The following is a 19,897-nucleotide window of genomic DNA, read 5'->3' as shown; positions in this document are numbered from 1 at the left end:
CCTCACTACTCCCTCCGTCCTGTAATACAATGCATTCTAGCATTCAAATTTTATCTTTAAATATAATACATTCTAGAAGACAAAAATCAATTTTACATTAAATACTTTCCATTTATCAATCAATCACCATTAATTATGTTACCTAACTAATGTATACAAGGTATATATAAGGTAGTGACTTAGTTCATGTTAGTGACTTAGGTTTGTTTGGTTTAGCTGTGGTTTTTGAAAAATCTATTATGGGATGTGATTTTTGGAAAAGCTACTATGGGATGTGGGATGTGCACGGTGACAAAAGCCAAAAGCTTCGGTAGAAACTGCTAGCACTTACAAGCGGACCTGCATGTCACCCTCAAGCCTGTTCGGTTAGCTGGTTCGTATCGTTACTGGTTCGTTTATGTGAGAGAGAAGTACTGCTGGCCGGTTCACGTGAACAATGTTTATGTGAGAGGGCTGGCCAGCCAGCCCAGCCAGCCGCTCCCAGCCTCTCGCATCGCAAGGTTCTCTTTCTCTCGAAGCACCGGCCAACGGGATAGGGCAGAGGCTGCGCGCGCCGTCGGGATGGCCCGCGCGCCGCTGGGCAGGGCCGCGCCGCCGGGGATGGGTCGCGTCCACCCGACTGGACCGGACAGAGAGGGAGAGGGAGGGGCTGCTCGCCGGAGAAGGAGGGAGTGCCGCCGCCGGGATGGCTCACGCCACCGGGGATGGGTCGCGTCCGCGCGACTGGACCAGTCGGAGAGGCAGAGGGAGGGGCTGCTCATAGGAGAGGGAGGGGCCGCCGCTGCCGGGGACGACTCGCGTCCGCACGACTGGACCGGTCGGAGAAGGAGAGTGAGGGGTTGCTCGCTGGAGAGGGAGGGCCCGCCGCCGTCGAGGATGGGTCGCGTCTGCGGGATTGGACCGGTCGGAGAGGGAGAGGGAGGGGCTACTCGCCGGAGAGGGAGGGCCCGTCACCGCCGGGGATGGCTCGCGCCGCCGGAGAGGCAGGGGTCGCCTGAGCCGGAGAGGGAGGAGCACCGCCCCCTAGATGTGGGACAGGAAGATGCGGAAGGGATGTAAAGTCACGAAGGAAAAAAAAACAGATCAGTAGCAGTTGGGTAATTTTTTCCCCAAAAGCCAATGAAAAAGGGGAAAAGTGTTTTTAGATTTATACTACAATAAAAGCTGTTTTTGGATAAAAGCACCTTTGGCTTTTGGACCCTTTGGTTCAGGCAAAATCCACAGGCAACAGGCCTTAGTACAAGGTATATACTCACCCGTCTTAAACTTTATCAATCCAATTAGTCAAGGTATATACATATTTATTGTATACAAGCTATATGATTTGACTTGTACTCAAAATAAGTTTAAGATGATGTTGATTTGTTGGAAGTGACAGTGTATATTGTTCGAGAAATCGAATATCAAAATCTACTTTTGAAGGCTTTCTCCTTGTATTAAGTATGCCTTACATTGATGGACAGAGTGAGCACCTCACTATGCATCTGGACCTTTTGATTTGCTTAGTTCATGTGATTTATAGGTAGTGATAGGTCAAAACATGAACTAAGTCACGTACTACCTATCAATAACAAGTTACTTCAAGGCATTGATCAAGTACTAGTACTCGAAGGTCAAATCTTGCATTAAGGGGGTGATAGGTAATGCTAGATTGCTAGGCCTACTCAAAGCATGATGGCTAAACATACAACCAACGAGTCACTAATACCACAAGTGTGACACTTGGGGTGATCAATTGGCGGTGATAAATAGCAGGATCCATGTCTAAAGAGGAAAATGTAGCCAAAGATCAAAATCATATGAGAAATAAAGTCATAGTTGCGACACCGACAAGGTGCGCCACCCAATGGCATCATCTTGGACCCTCTACATACTACTTACGATTGAAGAGGAAAATCATCATTGGCCATGACCTAATGTTTAGAAGGGTTCACTACCAAGATATTCATCATCCACGTATGCAAATAAGCAAGCAAAAAGCTTCAAAACACCACCAACATTGACAAATTGACGAACTTGATAGACCCTAGCACATCACACGAGCCTCTATTGGACGGCAGCAAGTAAATGAGCACATGTTGCAACCGTATATTTCATGCGTTTGAGATGTATGTTGCATATATTTCATCTGGATGTTGAAAAGTAGATCTGGTGTTGCATATATTGCAATGATGTTGCAAGTGTATGTTTGAAATGTTTCAACTATTTTAAATGTACGTTGCAAGTGTTTTATCTGGATATTATATATGTTGCACCGGCTATACACGTATGTTATAAATGTATGTTTCAAATATTTCAGCTGTTTTAAACGTATGTTGTAAGTGTTTTTATCTGGATGTTGCATATGTTTCAGTGCCTATATACATATGTTGTAAACGTATGTTCTAAATGTTTCATCTGTTTCAGACGTATGTTGTAGTAAAATGCTTTATGTTTCAAGTGTTTGATGAGAAGCCACGGGAAGTGAGCGCAGGCGGAGGTGGTCTCCCGGGCGCAGAGGTCCCCCGCGTGCGCATGGAAAACGAAGCTGGCACGGCGGCCCCCACGTGTATGCGCAGCAGCAAGCAGGGCTAGGTTAGCAAGCGCGGCAGCAGCGGCAACAGCAAAGCGCGTGGCAGCAGCTGTGCGGGCGGGTGGGCAAAGCGCGTGGCAGAAGCGGGCGGGAGCTGCATGCCTACACGTGGGCGGGCAGCAGGCACGGGCTTCCGGACGATGTCCGTCCGGTGGGGATATCTGGGGTTAGGGCCTGTTTAGATTCCAAAAAATTTTGCGCAGTGCCCGTCACATCAAATCTTGTGGTATATGCATGAAGTACTAAATGTAGACGAAAAAAAACTAATTGCACAGTTGGGTGAGAAATCGCGAGACGAAACTTTCGAACCTAATTAGTCCATAATTAGACACTAATTGCCAAATACAAACGAAAGTGCTACAGTAGCCAAAACCTAAAAAATTTTGGATCTAAACACGCCCGTAGTAGAAATATCGAGGGGAAGTTCATTATGAAAGTTTATTTCAGGATTTTGTTTGAAAGAGTTTCGTCAGATGAAATGGAAGAAATGAACTCTTCTATAATATTGAGCCTGTTCGCTAGTTGATTTATAGGCTAATAAGCCCAACTGGTACTGATTTATTATAAGAGGAAAACACGGTTAGTTGGCTGATAAACCCTGCCTGAAACCAACAAGCGAAGGCTGATTGTTGTTAGCAGCTCAGACAATTCATGGGGTTCAAATATGTCCGTAACAGTATCTGACAGAGAAACGAGGTAATTCCAGGAACCAAAAATTTTAAGTTCAGTAATGAGACTCCAGAAAACTTGTCATACCAAATGAAGCGTGGAGCAAACTACACGAGGCAGGTCTATGCTCAAGCAAGAGCTTTGTTGCAAAGCCAGATGCATCCATAATAACAGCATCCAACAGCAGGCACCCTCCCCATAAAAAATGCAACCTCATGTAAAGTTTATATACAGGAACGACACTTCCTATAACTTAAAAATGCTAACTTTGGTTATTTGATGGAACTTGCTGCGAGAACTCACACAATGTATGTTTTCTTCAACACTTTCTTGCCCCGTTTTCTGTTTGTGCTCAAAGCATTAAGGATTTCTGCATCCTCATCGTTCCACAGAATCCTAGCAGCGTCTGGTTTTTCTATCAGTAGCTTGGCTACTAGGAACCCAGCAATAGACCACGTTTGGTACAGCCGTGCCTGTTTCCCAATGAAGCGTGCTTTCTTGGTGTCGTAGTATTCAGGCCATTTGTCTGTAGCAATACGCTTCTCAGCTGCCTCTATAGCTTTGGCTGCAAGCTCTGGTCTGTTCATCTTGATGCATGCCACAGCGAGCTGCACAAAATGATAGCAACTGCTCAACAACATTCAATATGCACATGATAGAGGAGCAACAAAATGTGAGCGGACAGATTGCCAGTAAATCTCAGCAAGTTTGGCTAAATGCAACAGTGTATCAAAATGACAACATATGGACAAATAAAAACCAATTCAACATCAAGAGACAGTAAATCTACAGTAATAGGAAAACAGTTTAGAGAATGCAAACCTGCCACAGTAATGTTGGCCAGGATCCTCCATTGTGGTACGACCAAGGCCTGTATCAAAAGAAATCGTATCAAAAGAAATCACCAAGTACGTGAGAAGGAACTGCAACATGATCCCAGGTAGAGGGTAAAAATTGAGAATTATCTAAGGCTCACGTGTTTTTAGGGTCACTCCCAGTGGTGATTTTCCATTCCTGGTTCTCAAGAGCAGGATAGCATATCTTTAGTGGCATCTCTGCCACTAAATCAGACCATTTAGACTCAATAAGATCTAAAATGGCATGCGACTGATGAGTTGTTGCCAAGCTGCTTACTATTGACCATAAATTTCCCAGTGAAAAGAATCGGAAGTCCATATGAGCTGGCTGGAGGTTTCCAATAAAGTAACCCCCCTTAGGAGGTATCCACTCAACAAGCCATGGAGAAATCTGATCGGGGTATATGTTGAACTTGTTCACAGCATCATAAGAATATTCTTCTGTTTTATATCGATATATCTCATTCAATTTTTGCATGTCAAGCCAGTAGTACTCCCTGATATGAAAGGACAGTGCAATAAGTCTATTGTTCAGGGCGCGGATTAAGTCAGCTGATCCGTCTTCTGGAGTCAACATCTCACGCGCACACAAGAGGGCTGAATAGAAGAGTGCCTGCACACAAAACAATGCGCACGAGCTAACTTATAGTATACAGAAAAGTTGCGCGTCATTTTATCTTTTTTTTTAGCCCATAGAGCTTGGATTGAGTTTTTCATGGTTACTATCCTTGTAAACTTGTGTCTGCATTAGTAATTATTATGCCATAACTATGTTAGTCGCTGAATTCTCACTCTTGGTAGTAGGAGAATTCTTACTCTCATCGAGAGAGGATGACACTAGGAGTTGGGGCAATTTTCTTGTCTATTTCTCACACAAGCTCACACAAATGCCATACCAACCTGAGGGGTTGGGGTTACATATTTATAGCTGCTAGGCAGCCAAGCATATGCCAAGATGCTAGTCTAAGATGCTAGTCTAAGATGCTAATATGCTGTCCTAATATGCTGTCCTCTAAGATGCTGTCCTAGATGCTAGTCCTAGATGCTAAGATGCTAGTCAAGGGTGCTGTGCTGTCCTTGGCACTTGGCAGCAACAGCAGTCCCCTCCTTGTGGCAGCAGTACAGCCAACAGCCCCACAAAGCAGCATAGAGACTTATCCATCATTCTCCCCCTAAGTCTTGTGCGTCGTCTTGTGGGGGAGTTGAACCATCCCGGTCCTGGAGCAGAGCTCAAGGAACTTGATCCTCCCAAGGGGCTTGGTGAGCAGGTCCGCAAGCTGATCCTTGGTGTTGATGTAGCTCGCCTTGATGCTCCCTTCCTCCAAACAGCCTCGGATGAAGTGGTACCTCACCCGGATGTGCTTGCTGCGTTCGTGGAACACGGGGTTCTTCGCCAGGGCTAGAGCGGACTTGCTGTCCATCCTGAGCTCCACCGCTCTAGTGTCTCTGCCGAGGAGATCACCAAGCAGTCGAGCGAGCCAGAGCGCCTGAGTCGAAGCGGTGGAGGCCGCTATGTACTCGGCCTCGCAGCTGGACAGGGCCACCACCTGTTGCTTGACCGACTGCCAGCTAACGAGGCACTTGCCGAGGAAGAAGAGGATCCCGCTCGTGCTCTTGCTGGTGTCGATGTCGCCGGCGTGGTCGCTGTCGCTGTACCCGACGAAGTGTGCCGTCCCAGGGCACCTCGGGTAGTAGAGGCCGTGGTCGAGAGTCCCCGCAACGTAGCGGATGATCCTCTTCACAGCCTGCTGGTGCTCCGTCGTCGGTCGCTGCATGAACCGACTAACGTAGCCGACGGAGAATGCCAAGTCCGGCCGTGTGTGGGCGAGGTAGCGAAGGCTCCCCACAAGACGCCGGTACTGCGTAGCGTCCACCTCCTCCGTCGTGCTGTCGCGGCTCAGCTTCAGCCTCTCCTCCATCGGAGTGAGAGCTGGGTTGCAGTCGGTGAGCCCAGCTAGCTCAACGACGCGCTTGGCGTAGGCGGTCTGTCGAAGCGTGATCCCAGAGTCATCCTGGTGTACCTCGATTCCCAGGTAGAAGGAGAGAGGCCCCAGGTCACTCATCTGGAAGGTGGCCTTCATCTCTTCCTTGAATGCCGCCACCTCCGCATCCTTGGTGCCGGTGATCACCAAGTCGTCGACGTAGACACCCACCAGCAGGGCATTACCTCCATTGCCTCGTCGGTAGATGGCCGCCTCGTGCGGGCTTTGCTCGAAGCCCATCCCCTTTAGCGTGGAATCCAGCTTGGCATTCCATGCCCTCGGTGCCTGCCGCAAGCCATAGAGGGCCTTGCGCAGGCGGAGCACCTTGCCCTCCTTGCCGGGGATCGCAAATCCCGGCGGCTGGTGCACGTAGACCTCCTCCTTCAAGTCGCCGTTAAGGAACGCCGACTTGACGTCCATGTGGTGAACACGCCAGCCCTCCTGGGCAGCTAGCGCAAGGAGGAGTCGCACGGACTCCATCCGTGCCACGGGAGCAAAGGCGTCGTCGAAGTCGACCCCCTCCTGCTGCACGAAACCTCGTGCCACCAAGCGAGCCTTGTGCTTGACGATGGCACCGGCTTCATCCCTCTTCAGCTTGTACACCCACTTAAGGGTGATCGCGCGATGACCACGAGGAAGGTCAGCAAGCTCCCAGGTGCGGTTCTTCTCAACCGCATCCATCTCCAACTGCATCGCGGCGCGCCATGCCGCGTGTCTCTCGGCCTCTGCGAACGACCGAGGCTCGCCGTCGTCACACGCAAGGTGCAACTGCGCCTCCAGGTCCTCCAGGTCGTGAGGCACCAGTCCCGGCACCGGCTGGTCGCCGAGAAGGTTCTCCACCGTACGGTACCGCAACGGCTCACCGTCGTGGTACGCGTCGACGCGCTCCTCGTCGTGAGAGAGCGGAGTAGCGAGCTCAATCGGGCCGTGCTCGACACGAGCTGGTGGTGGAGTAGACGTGCCCGGAGTGGTGCCTGTCGGTGCTGGAGTGCGTGGCGTTGCCGGCTGTGGTGGAGCCGGCGAAGAGCTCATCGCAGCCGAGGTCCTGGCTGGAGAGCGTGGTGCTGTCGGAGTAGCAGGTGCCGGGGTCGGTGGAGGCTCGGAGACTGGGGTAGACGCGCTCGCCGAAGAAGAACTGCCTACTCCCCCAGTTCCCTCGAAGTGGACGTACTCGACAGTGAAGTCGTCGTACGTCGGAGCTGAGCCGTCGTCCACTGCCTTGTCCCACGCCCATCCTCGCCCTTCGTCGAACACAACGTCGCGCGCCGTGCGCACACGCTGTGTCTTCGGGTCGAGGATGCGGTAGGCCTTCGAGCCCTCCGCGTAGCCGATGAACACTCCCGGAGTGCTCCTGTCGTCGAGCTTGCTGATGTGGCCAAGCTCCTTGGCGAATGCGAGGCAGCCGAAGACCCGCAAGTGGGAGACCGCCGGCTTGCGCCCATGCCAAGCCTCGTACGGCGTCCTGCCGTCGAGCGCCTTGGTAGGCGAGCGGTTGAGGATGTAGACGGCCGTCACCACCGCCTCTCCCCAGAAGATAGCCGGCATCCCCCTCTGCTTGAGGAGGGCCCGAGCCATCCCCACAACCGTCTGGTTGCGCCGCTCGACGACGCCGTTCTGCTGCGGGCTGTACGGCGCGGAGTAGTGGCGCTGAATGCCCTCGTCAGCGCAGTACGACGCGAATTCAGCCGCCGTGAATTCGCCGCCGTTGTCGGTGCGCAGCACGCGCAGCTTGCGGCCGCACTCCGCCTCCGCAGCAGCCTGCGCGCGTCTGATGGCGTCCGCAGCCTCTCCCTTGCTGCCGAGGACCATCACCCACATGTAGCGGGAGAGGTCGTCGACGAGCAGCAGGAAGTAGCGTCGTCCTCCCGGTGTGGCCGGTGTCACCGGGCCACACAAGTCCCCGTGCACGAGCTCGAGCCTCTCCTTGGCTCGAAAGCTCGCCCGCTGGGGAAAGGGGAGTCGCCTCTGCTTCGTCAACACGCAGACGTCGCAGAGCTGCTCCACATGGTCGAGGCACGGCAGGCCTCGCACCATCTCTGTGGCACTGAGCCGCTTCAGGGCCTCAAAGTGAAGGTGCCCGAAACGCTCGTGCCACTGCCATGCCTCGTCGTCCCGACGAGCAGCGAGACAGAGGGGTTGTGCCACCTGCACGTTAAGGACGTAGAGTCGATTTACGCTTCTGGATACCTTGGCAAGAAGGCGACGGCGACGATCCCAAATCCTCATGACTCCGTCCTCAACTACCACGCGCGAACCGTTCTCATCCAGCTGTCCCAAGCTGATGATGGAGTTCCTCAACGCGGGGATGTAGTAGACTCCGGTGAGCAGCCTGTGCTCACCAGACACGGCGGTGAAGATGATGGAGCCGACGCCCTTGATCTCCACGCCGGAGGCATCCCCAAACTTGACGGGGCCTCGGACGCTAGAGTCAAGCTCGGTGAAGAACTCCCGTCGACCGGTCATGTGATGGGTGGCGCCGGTGTCGAGGCACCACCCGTTAGTCTTGTCGTTGCCGGAGCTGTCGCCGAGGAGGGCGTGTGCTTTTGGCTCGTCAAGGTGGAGGAGAGCCGCTGCGGCCGGTGCCGCTGGAGGTAGCTCGATGCTGGCATGTGCCATGAACAGAGCCGGCTCCTCCTCCGCCTGTGCGACGTGGGCATGGCCGCGTCGTGGCTGTCGACAGTCCTTGGCCCAATGGCCAAGCTGGCCGCAGTTGCGGCAGGTGTCGTCTCGTGCCGGCTTGTGCCTGCCGGCGGCGCCGCCCTGGGCGCCTCCGCGGGCATCACCCTCGGCACGTCCTCGCGCCCCGGCCTGGGCGTCTCTGCGCGCCTTGCGCGGCTTGCCACGCTTGCGGCCGCCTGTCGCGGAAGAAGGCTCCCCCTTCCTCCGGTCACCTTGGCTGGCAAGCCACTGCTCCCGAGTGAGAAGGAGCTTCCCGCCAGTGGTGATGGGCCCCGAGAGGGACTGTGGCTCATCGCTGTCGACGACCTTGAGGCGACCTATCGCCTCCTCGATCGACATCGTGGAGAGATCCAGCAGAGATTCGATCGAGCGAGCCATCTGCTTGTACTTCTCGGGGACGCAGCGGAAGAGCTTTTCGACAGCTCTCTCCTCGCCGTAGGTGTCGTCGCCGAACTGCACCATCTTCTGCAACAGAGTATTGAGACGGAGAGCAAAGTCATCAACGTCCTCACCTGGCTTGAAGGCCAGGTTCTCCCACTCCTTGCGAAGTGCCTGCAGTGTGGACTTGCGGGCGCGGTCGCTGCCGATGCGTGCCGCAGCGATGGCGTCCCAAGCCTCCTTGGCAGTCCGCTTGCTGGTAAGCGAGAACTGCATCTCGGGCGGGACTGCAGCGATGAGAGCATCCAGCGCCCGTCGATCTAGGTCGTAGTCGACGTCGCCATACCGGACTGCCTCCCACATGTGCCGCACCTGGAGCTTTACCCTCATCACCGCAGCCCACTCGACGTAGTTGGTCTTGGTGAGGGTAGGCCACCCACCGCCGGGACCGACGTCCCTGACAACAGCCTGGAGCCCGTGGTAACCACGGTACCGATCCGGGGAGAGAGAGCCACGCTGCCTGTGAAGGCCGCGCTCTCCATCGACCCGTCGGTACCGATCCGGGGAGAGAGAGCCACGCTGCCTGTGAAGGCCGCGCTCTCCATCGACCCGTCCGCCACCGTTGCCGTGCGCGCCTCCTCCAGGAGCGCCACCGGCGCGTCCGCGCCTGTCTGGGCTGCCGCCGCGCTCGTGGGCGTGCGCGGCTGCCCCAGGAGCGCCACCGCCGTGCGCGCCTCCTCCAGGAGCGCCGCCAGCGCGTCCACGCCTGTCTGGGCTGCCGCCACGCTCGTGGATGTGCGCGGCTGTCCACTGCGCCGCCCGCGCTCGCGCTGCCTCCCTCTCTAGCAGCTCGAGGTCCGCGTCGGCGGTGTCGTCAGCGGAAATGGAGCTGCCGATGCTGCCGCGCAGAGCCTCGACCTCCGCCGCCGCCGCACGCGCTGCATTCGCCGCCGCCGCTGCTTCCGCCTCCGCTCTGGCTGCTGCCAGCTCCGCCGCTGCTAGCCTCGACGCCCTTGCCGCCGCCGCAGCGGTCTCTGCCGCCGCTCGCTCGCGTTCCTCTGCCGCGGCAAGTTCGGCCTCCTGCCGACGCCGCGTGCTCGAGGCGACCGAGCGCTGAGACTGCCCTGCGGACATGACGCGCTACCGGGGGGCTGCTGCGTGGGGAGAGGGCTGCTTCAGACGAGCTAGGAGAGGAGTGAACAGGAGCGGCCGGAGGAGCTGCTGCTGCCAACAGATGGGGCTGTTGTGGGGCTGGGAGAGAAGATGAGCAAGAGATGCTCAGGCTACAGGATAATACGGCTCTGATACCAGTTGTTAGTCGCTAAATTCTCACTCTTGGTAGTAGGAGAATTCTTACTCTCATCGAGAGAGGATGACACTAGGAGTTGGGGCAATTTTCTTGTCTATTTCTCACACAAGCTCACACAAATGCCATACCAACCTGAGGGGTTGGGGTTACATATTTATAGCTGCTAGGCAGCCAAGCATATGCCAAGATGCTAGTCTAAGATGCTAGTCTAAGATGCTAATATGCTGTCCTAATATGCTGTCCTCTAAGATGCTGTCCTAGATGCTAGTCCTAGATGCTAAGATGCTAGTCAAGGGTGCTGTGCTGTCCTTGGCACTTGGCAGCAACAGCAGTCCCCTCCTTGTGGCAGCAGTACAGCCAACAGCCCCACAAAGCAGCACAGAGACTTATCCATCAAACTATCCTAATCACAAATGTTGTCTCTGGGATCCCTGTTTCTTCTCTGCAGTACCATCCTCACCACTACTGATGATCAACTTATCTATATATGCCAATCGATCCAGAAAGCTCATTGCTTCAGGCCATTTTCCAATACAAATTCATCCCCCACATAAAAAACCCAATAGTATCCATGTTTTATTGCAACAGGCTTTGAACATTAAATAGTTCGATTCAAATGTTTTCATTTAGATTACGACAATCGCAAGTGATGTTAACTTTCTGGTAGAAAATACTTCACAATCAGCCCAACAATAACATCAGCTCAGGATTAGAACAAGACTTGTACAAACTCCCGACATACAATCTGCTATTTCAATAAATTAAAAGCTCAAACTAAAAAGAAACTACTCTTTGCAACCCCTGCATACTAGGATGCTGGATTTTTTTTCCAGTGGATGTCTAGAAGAGTCTTGCTCTAGTCTTAATAGGAGTAAAATGCATCAGCAGTGCCTAAAACTTGTACAAGCGTGTTATGTAGGTCCCCGAACTATTAATTTGCAATTTCATGTCCCTCAACTTACTGAGTGGTTCACCCAAGGTGCAAACCCCGTGGTAGACCCTTTGGCTGGTGACGTGGACGCTAACAAGACTCTCTATGCTGAGAGGGAGGGAGGGAGGGAGGGAGAGAGAGAGAGAGAGAGAGAGAGAGAGAGAGAGAGAGAGAGAGGGCGGGGATATGATGTCAGGAGCTGCCAAGTAGGCTGGCCATGGACTAACTGATTATGAAGGATAGGACCCCGAGTGAACCATTTAGGAAGATCAGAGATGTGAAACTCCAAATTTATGGCTAGGGAACCTAGATGGCATCCCCAGACAATTTTAAGGATGGTATGTGTATTTCATTCTTTTATAAAGTTGCCTCGAAAACAATCACAACAAAAATCAACTTGAGAAACAAGGACCCATATGAAACAGAAAATATAACTAGGCATAGCAAAAAGAAAACCTGAATTTCAAGTGGATGCCCATGGATTCCCATTCGACGATCAATCATGCATGAACCATCAGTTACGAGTAATGTAGGGAACATGTCGAAACCATCAGCTAAACAAAGCTTCAGAATCATTTTCATTCCAGTCTGGACATCAATTCTCTCCTGTACTGACAGATCCCCTGAACATTTTCCATATGCCCTAAGCAATATGATCCACCATAGACCTGAAACCCATTTTTTATCAGATACCCAATTAAAGTAGGGAATGCAGAGTAACCAAAACAAAAACAACTAACCCCATTATCAACAGTACCTGAATCAACAGGTGCCACGCGGCCTATTGCGGCCTCCCCAAAATCAGGATCCAAGACCTCCTCAGTTGCATCCTCATCACCATCAAGCGGAATTGTCCGCACTTTGAAGCTGGCGGGCATTAAACCTTGACCTGGACTATGGCAGTCCATTGTCTTCTCCCAGCTCTATAGACCAGTTTAAGGTGTCAGACAAACTGTCACATCCAGAGGAATAATTCAGGACATGTCACTCAATTTAGTGGCAATTCAGGATTTTGTAGTTTTATGTCTCACTGGCATGTGAAGTTCAGCCACATGTTAGTGAGACAGAAAGTCAGAAAACATGAATGCCATTTAATTGAGCATCATATCCCAAAATATCACCATCTTAGGAAGTGCATACGGTTATGGTTTTTTTTTCTTCCGGAACAATTTATATATATTGAAAAGCAACAAACTGCTTGAGCTATAGGATGCCAATTTTCAAAGACAATAAAATAACAAGTATGCATGTCACTGTACATCAACTTTTACCAAGGCATGTGTGTAACCATATTTCCTGACAACATTCTGTAGCTCCTAGGTGATAGTCTTAAACGCTGGTGTACTTGCTGAAAATTTGGAAGTGTCCACAAATTTGTATGCCAAAAAACAAAAAGTCGACTACGCGAAGAACCTCTGGCATTGTCTTAAGAGAGGAGAGTACCATTCATTTTAAGGAGATACTCACATGACCATGTGAGCACTTGGGTTCCAGACTTAGTGAGAAGACAAATTTTACAGGAGGTTACTCACATGACCATTGTCTTAAGAGAGGAGGGTACCATTCTACAGGAGGTTCCACCAACTGAGCTAATGCTCATTTTTCATTTATGTGCCAAGAAAAATACATATAAAGCAACATGCCAAAGTGATAATAAGTTCACAAAGATGAAATTACCATAGTTAGATTAAATTCTACTCCCTCCGTTCCAAATTTTAAGTTGTTTTAGCTTTGTTCTATGTCAAACTTGTCTAACTTTGACCAAGTTTATACAAAAATATATTAATATCTACAAATATCTACAATATCAAATAAATGCACTATCAAAGTATATTTCATGATGTAACTAGTTTGATGTTGTAGATGTTTGTGCATTTTTTATAAACTTGTTCAAAACTAAAGAAATTTGACTTAGGACAACTAAATGACTTACAATTTGGAACAAGGGAATATAATTCTTTTGATAGTTAAATGCATATTTTTTTCTTGAACATTAGTTAAATGCATATTACATAAATAGTCACTAACGTTGTCGGAATTCATATGATAGGCATAAGGACCTAAACCTAAACAACATAAAAGTAATAATATTTAAATAGCAAGATAAGACCAGTACCTGAAGCTGAAGGGTGTGTAGAATGAAATTACGCACAATTTCATATTCCCCCTTCAGTAGAAAAGCAATGCCGGATGGTATGAAGTCCCGAATAAACACCTGATCATAGTTCACCGGGTCACTGTCATTTGGATCGTTGGCAGCAATCGTCCCAACAGGATTACCACAATAGTAAACCATTGACTCTTGCAGAAGTTCCCAGGCCTCATCCTCAACCGATGAGGACTTCCGCCTTTGAGGTGGAGGCTTGGCAGCACTCCCATTTAGACCACCATTGCCACCTACAGCCTGACCAGGCACGCTGATGTCACCAAGAACCTGGCCGGCGTTATTCATGGCATCCTTGACCCAAGTCCCGTTCCCCTCTGTGACCCTTGCAAGGTCATCGATCCGCTGGCACAGCCGCCTGACGGACCTCAGCCTCGGGATCCTTAGGAGGCCTTGCAGTGCCCTGGCGTTGGGCACCGAATTGGTGTTCCTGTTCCTCCTCCTAGCGACTGCCCTGAGGGACAGAATGGATGCCGGGGAGTGGGTGGTGAACGCCCCCGGCATGGTGTGGAGAGCCACCTCCGCGATCCCCATTCGCGCCTTGTTCCCCAACCCGCCGAGCGTCTCCAAGAAGCGTGACGGCTACAATTAGCAGCAGTTGGATACCATTCATACCAAAAAGAGATCTAATCAGAGCTACCCAGCAAGAATCGAACGAATTTGAAGTAAGAGGAAGCGTGGCAAGTCATTAATCCAAAATTTCCAACGGAGGGCAAAACCGGAGTTTCTATGCAGGAGCACATGAACGAAAGGCAGCAACTTTTTTCTCATCTCGTCCAACGAGGAGGGGATAAAACAAAGCTTGCGTAATGGCAGGAGCAGCGCGTGGAGGAAAGCAAGGAGCTCTTACCGGCCGACCACGACGCTTTCGTTGGGCCGCGCTCGCCGCCGGTCGCCAGGGGAGGCGGAGCGGGCGCGGATGGAGCGTGGCCTCTCGAGAAGGGAGAAGGCCAGGCGCGGCGGAGGGCGGAAGGAGGAAAGGGGTGGAACGTGGGAGAGCAAAGAGCCAGGGGATAAAAGGAGGAGACCGGAGACGAAACGGGGAAGGCCACAACCAACCACCTCTCTCGCGCCTCTCCCCACCCCTCTTTCTACTGGACTATTTTTGTTTTCCCACTCTTTCTATTTTTCTTGTTTCCATCAACTTGTTATCGCGATTTTAGTCTACAAGTACAGTATTTAGTTGATTAAATCTGGTCAAATATTTTCAAACTTTGACTGCCAACGAATGTCAAAGCATTTTACTGGAGGGAATATTGGACTTAAAAAAACTATGGATATATGGATACTCTTCTGTAGTTCTGCTAGACTGTTATACTGCTAAGTAAAATACAGCCGCATTTTTTCTTCTGCTATAAATATGATGTTGCTATATTGTAAGAAAAAAACGCCTAATATAGATATATAGTCTTGATGATAGTATTCGGCTATTCGCCATCAAGATACCATTGTAATCCAATAGTATGGTACATTACTCTAGCTTTTGTCTTGGTCATGCATATCCTGCACTTACATTGATTGTGCTTTCGTTTTTTAGCTTACCTATATATCAGGATAGCAATAGGGATGGCATCAACTATGACGATAAGCACGACACTAGTGACAACACTAGTGACGTTGTCAGGATCCCGCGAGGAATCCAACAATAACAGGGGAGATCTGTAGGGATTTGGGAAGACCAAGGGTAAGGTTCAGGTGAGAAGAGGAAGAACTGGGAGGACAGGGCCAAGTAAATTTGATTAATCCATGTCTCTGGTCTCCGACCCGGCGCATTGGGCTTAAAAAGGCCCATGCTACTTCCGATCCCACATCTCACAAGATAGTCTTACAAATACGGATATACATTATACTTATACCATACTCATATTAGCCCTGACATTGCTCCCTCCTTAAAGACCCTCGTCCTCGAGGGTGACTTGAAGATCAGAGATTGTGAATTAACCAAACTTCTTATTTGAATTGGAGCTAATCAGCTTATGAGCTTGGTCAAGTTAAGCATCAACAATATGTAGGCCACTAACAGAGAAGACAAAACCCCAAAGTCTATCGCCCCATTAGTGTAACTTCTTAAGTGCTAAGAAGTACTTGGGAAATTAATAGCACGATGAATTGGTCCATATTCTGGAGGATATGCAGCATCATTCACTTGTAGCTGTAGCTTCATATCAAAGAATCCCAACAGCCTTTGAGTATAGCAGCTACATCTAACATTAAAATATGGTTCCAGCCGTCTCCAAGAAGAAACTTCAGATTAATCTTCATTGACAGATCCCAACAACATCTAAAAGGGCATACTCAACTCCATCATACTTCTCGTAATCTCGTCACCTCAACAAGTCTAAGTGATGGCCACATATGCATATGCTTCAGCTTGATCCATAGAGTTACTATCTCTTAATCACAGTACTTGTCCAACAGTTGAAATGTATCACCAAGGCTTTCTCTGACATCAAGGATGCTGTAAGCTAGACAACCACAGTGCAACTCATCAATTATGACAAGCACTAGATACAAGTGATTGTGCTCCTTGAGCATTCCTTCATATAACCAAATTTAGGTTCAATGATATATAGCCTAAACAGCCAAGCGCCTACACTAGTATTGTATTTAGCATCTTGAACTCCAAGGTCCCATGCAAGCAGGAGGGTTGTTTTACCATCACAAGTTTGAAGCTGTAAGAACTCATGTCAATCTGTTGTGTTACATCAAACCCAAAACAAACACATCTAGGACTGAAGCTTGATCTCCACAGCTACATCATGTCTTGTACTATAATTCAACACCAATGGACTCTCGTACAGTAGGAGCAATCCAATCCATAGTATCACTGTTTAGATCATAAGCAACATATATATCCTGAAATTTGGTGTCTATTTGTGGTATGCCATCCTGGATAGGTATTTCATCATAATTGTCATTGGCACTTAGAAAAGGTGAATTGGAGAAGGGCATAGCTCTATACTTGGTATCCTCAAACACATCGTGATGAACAAGTACCCTAGATAATTTATCAGACCCATTGGTAACAACAGGAACATGGAAAGTTGAAACACCTTGCATTTGAACTAACAAAGTGGTTCTATTGTCAAACAAGTTATCCAAGTTGCGAGGGTCACATAGACTTGCTAATGCTTGGCCACTGTCTTTCATAACTGATGTTAATTGACCCTAAGGTGTTGTTGCAATAACGTTGAAAGGATCAAGATGCCCAAGAGGGGAGTGGATTGGGTTAATTCTAAATTTTTGCAATAATTAAGCCCTATACTTAGCCCATTTCACCCCTTGTGTCTAGAATGTGTTACTATTGTTCTCCCGTACAAAAGTTTTGCACCATAGGTTCCAATTCTACTCTAGCACCGTAATTCTAGAAATATAAAGATATGAAATGAATTGCTCAAATATAAATGCTCAAAATAAAGAGAGAAAGGAACATGACGATGCTTTCCCAAGGTATCGGAGAGTTGTCACTCCCCACTAGTCCTTGTTGGAGCATCCGCGCAAGGGTGTAGCTCCCCCTTGATCCGCGCAAGGATCAAGTCCTCTCTACGGGCTGATTCTTTGACACTCCATCACGGTGAATCGCCCACAACCGCTCACAAAATGACTTGAGTCATTCACAAACTCTGTCGGATGATCATCAAGCTCCTAATCACCATCGAGCCATCTAGGTGATGACGATCACCAAGAGTAACAAGCACAAACTCTCACTTGACCAAGACAAGCCTAATGAGTAAGGTGGATGCACACTTGCTACTCCCTATGCACTAATGAGGTCCTTAATCTTGGATTATCAAATCTCAATCTTCCTACTAGGCTCTTGCTCTCCCTTGCACTCCAAAGGTATTTCTCAGCTGAACAAATAGGCAAGAGACCTCAAATGGATGAGTGGGATATGTATTTATACCCTCCATTCAAAACATAACGGTTAAGGTTCAACTCAGCAAGTATCGAGATGATCGGACGCTCCGATCAAGGTGACCGGACGCTCCGGTCAGTGTAATGCATCAGCGTGTCAGAAAGAAGTTGTTTGCTCTGACCAGACTCTGTCCTACGTCTAGTCAGCACCCACTGGACGCGTCCGATCATTAAAAACCCTCTCTAGAACCTTACTGATGTTGACCGAATACTCACACCCAGAGTCCAGTCATTTCTCTATTCAGTGTCTGGTCCTTGATCAACAGCCTGTCCACGTTGCTACAGATACGACTAGTGTCGCGTCCAGTGAGCACTGGTATCCAGTGTCCGGTCGCACACTGACTGCTGCTGCCGTTCAAATGAACTGACCGGACTCTCCAAGCTGCGTCCGATCACAACCAAACCAGCGTCTGGTCAGTCATTTAACTCTCCATTTACTTCCAATTCGAAATTCTTTGTGAATGAAGTTGACTTCTATCGATCTTAGGGCTAGTTCTGAGCTACCTAGTGCTAAGTTTGACAAGTGTGCACCACACCTAATCCATTAGACTCACCTAGGTTAAGCTACTAGTCTATACCCCCCTTAATAGTATGGCCAAAGGAAAAAACAAAGTTCTATACAACTCTAAGTGTCTCTCCAACACCAAACGACACTTAGAACTAGTCCGTCCTTAACCTTGTTGTCCATCCTTTGAAAACTAAAACTATTTCCATCGACAAGGGCATGACAACCATGATTGCCCAATCAATTTTTATTACCATGACATAACTCAAATTGCCTCTGCAAAACACACGTTAGTCATAGTAATCTCATGTCGTCATTAATCACTGAAACCCAACTGGGGGCCTAGATGCTTTCAATCTTCCCTTTTTTGGTGATTGATGATAACATAACCTTGAGTATGTAAAAGAGACGAGTGAGGTTTTCAACATGCTTGGTTCATATAAGCTTTTAATAATAAGAACAAAGGATTAGGCATGCTTATATGATCCAAGCCAACATGGTGTACTCAAAAGATATTAATTAAGTATGAGTACATGAAGTAAAGCTCATTTGAATCAGAGTAAAACACGGAAGCAAAACCAATGAGCATAACCAAGTGACATGACTTATATAAAACAAAGTAGAGAGCACACATGTCACATAAGTCTCACCATCACATGTATATAATACAATGCATGAAAGTAAACATGAATGCACAAAGGATCACACACGAAAGACCAAAAGAATCGATTCCATCTCACACGCTCCCCCAAAATCTAACATACTTGGTCCCTAACATACTCGGTCCCTCTCCCCCTTTGGCGTTAAGCACCAAAATCTAAAGGTCAGACGGCGGGACAGGAGCAGTCAAGTCGGGCGCTGAGGTGCGGTGAGAGACCTAGAACTGAGCTGCATCATCCTCTGACCCTAAACTCTGAGGGGTCTGACCCTCTATAGCTAGAAGTGAAGGTGAAACAATCTAGGTCTGATCAGTAACTAGCATGGCCTGTAACTCTATAGGTGTCACTGTAGGAAGGGGAGCCACATCTGTCGCTGTTGCTAAAGCCTTAAGTGTAGGAGTGACTATCTGAGGTGGCTCGGATGATGCAACAGATGACGAAATCATCTCGGTAGTCCTAGTAACTGGAGCAGCTATGGTAGGGACAGTGACTCAGAACACTAGAGGTGTAGGCTGCCCTATAAGCTCACTAAAGGTGGCGCCGAGACTCCTGGAGACTAGGGTGTCTATCACTAATGCCGAAGAAGTTTGAGTCAGAGTGAAGCCTATAAAAATAGGAGTAAAGTGTAGACCCAGGAGCTGTCCCTGGTGAAGTAAACCATTGAGACACTTGCTCTATAGGTGAGGCAAACTGAGGAGCTGGTTGTCTCTGACTCGGAAGCCCACTGGGCTGTACAACTAGAGTCACTAGAGTGGTGGTGGTAGGATGGCCTATCTAAAATGTAGACTGCTCAGGATCAACCCCAATAGCAGTGAATACATGCTGCATGAAACTGAGTAACTGCTGTTGAATCATAAGTTGCTGCTGCTGCATAGCCTGCTACTGCCGTTGAAACTCATCCTGTCATGCCTGAACATGTGCAAGTGCAACTGTGGTCTCCTATGCCTGACATGCCTTGTCCTACCTCACCCGCTCTAGAATAGCTAGGAGAGTCGGATCGGTCTGCGGTGGCTGTGGTGGAGCTGAGCTAGAGCCACTGGCCTCTCTATCGTGTGAACGAGGTGCCATCTATGGAATCGGCTGATAGTCATTGTTTGAGCTATCACTCGGGTTGATCTCGACCTCATCTTCCTGCTGTGCATCAAGTTGCTCCTCCTCTGTCTCTGCGATGCCCCTGATGATCTCATCCTGCTGAGCTGCTGTCTCTGGTACCTCTCGACGATGACTCGGCTGGCGAGGTGTCCTCGCACAACTATGACATAGCATCTGGCTCATGT

General features: G+C 49.4%; 1 protein-coding gene across 1 annotated transcript; it reads right to left on the bottom strand.

Annotated features, from left to right (window-relative positions):
• Positions 1–3,327: 3,327 nt before the first annotated feature.
• On the bottom strand, positions 3,328–14,598 carry LOC136477409 (neutral/alkaline invertase 3, chloroplastic-like). Its single transcript, XM_066475561.1, has 7 exons — positions 14,392–14,598; positions 13,494–14,123; positions 12,135–12,300; positions 11,834–12,045; positions 4,218–4,711; positions 4,064–4,112; positions 3,328–3,849 (listed from the first exon to the last, which is right to left on the bottom strand). Exons 2-7 carry the CDS (start codon positions 14,073–14,075, stop codon positions 3,541–3,543), a joined length of 1,812 nt encoding a protein of 603 aa, XP_066331658.1. The 5' UTR covers positions 14,076–14,123; positions 14,392–14,598; the 3' UTR covers positions 3,328–3,540.
• Between the last annotated feature and the right edge of the window lie 5,299 nt (positions 14,599–19,897).

This window comes from Miscanthus floridulus, chromosome 8 (genome assembly GCF_019320115.1).
Source record: "Miscanthus floridulus cultivar M001 chromosome 8, ASM1932011v1, whole genome shotgun sequence".
Lineage (NCBI taxonomy): Eukaryota > Viridiplantae > Streptophyta > Magnoliopsida > Poales > Poaceae > Miscanthus > Miscanthus floridulus.
The sequence above is the reverse complement of the archived record's forward strand: the minus strand, read 5'-3'. Positions and strand labels throughout refer to the sequence as shown.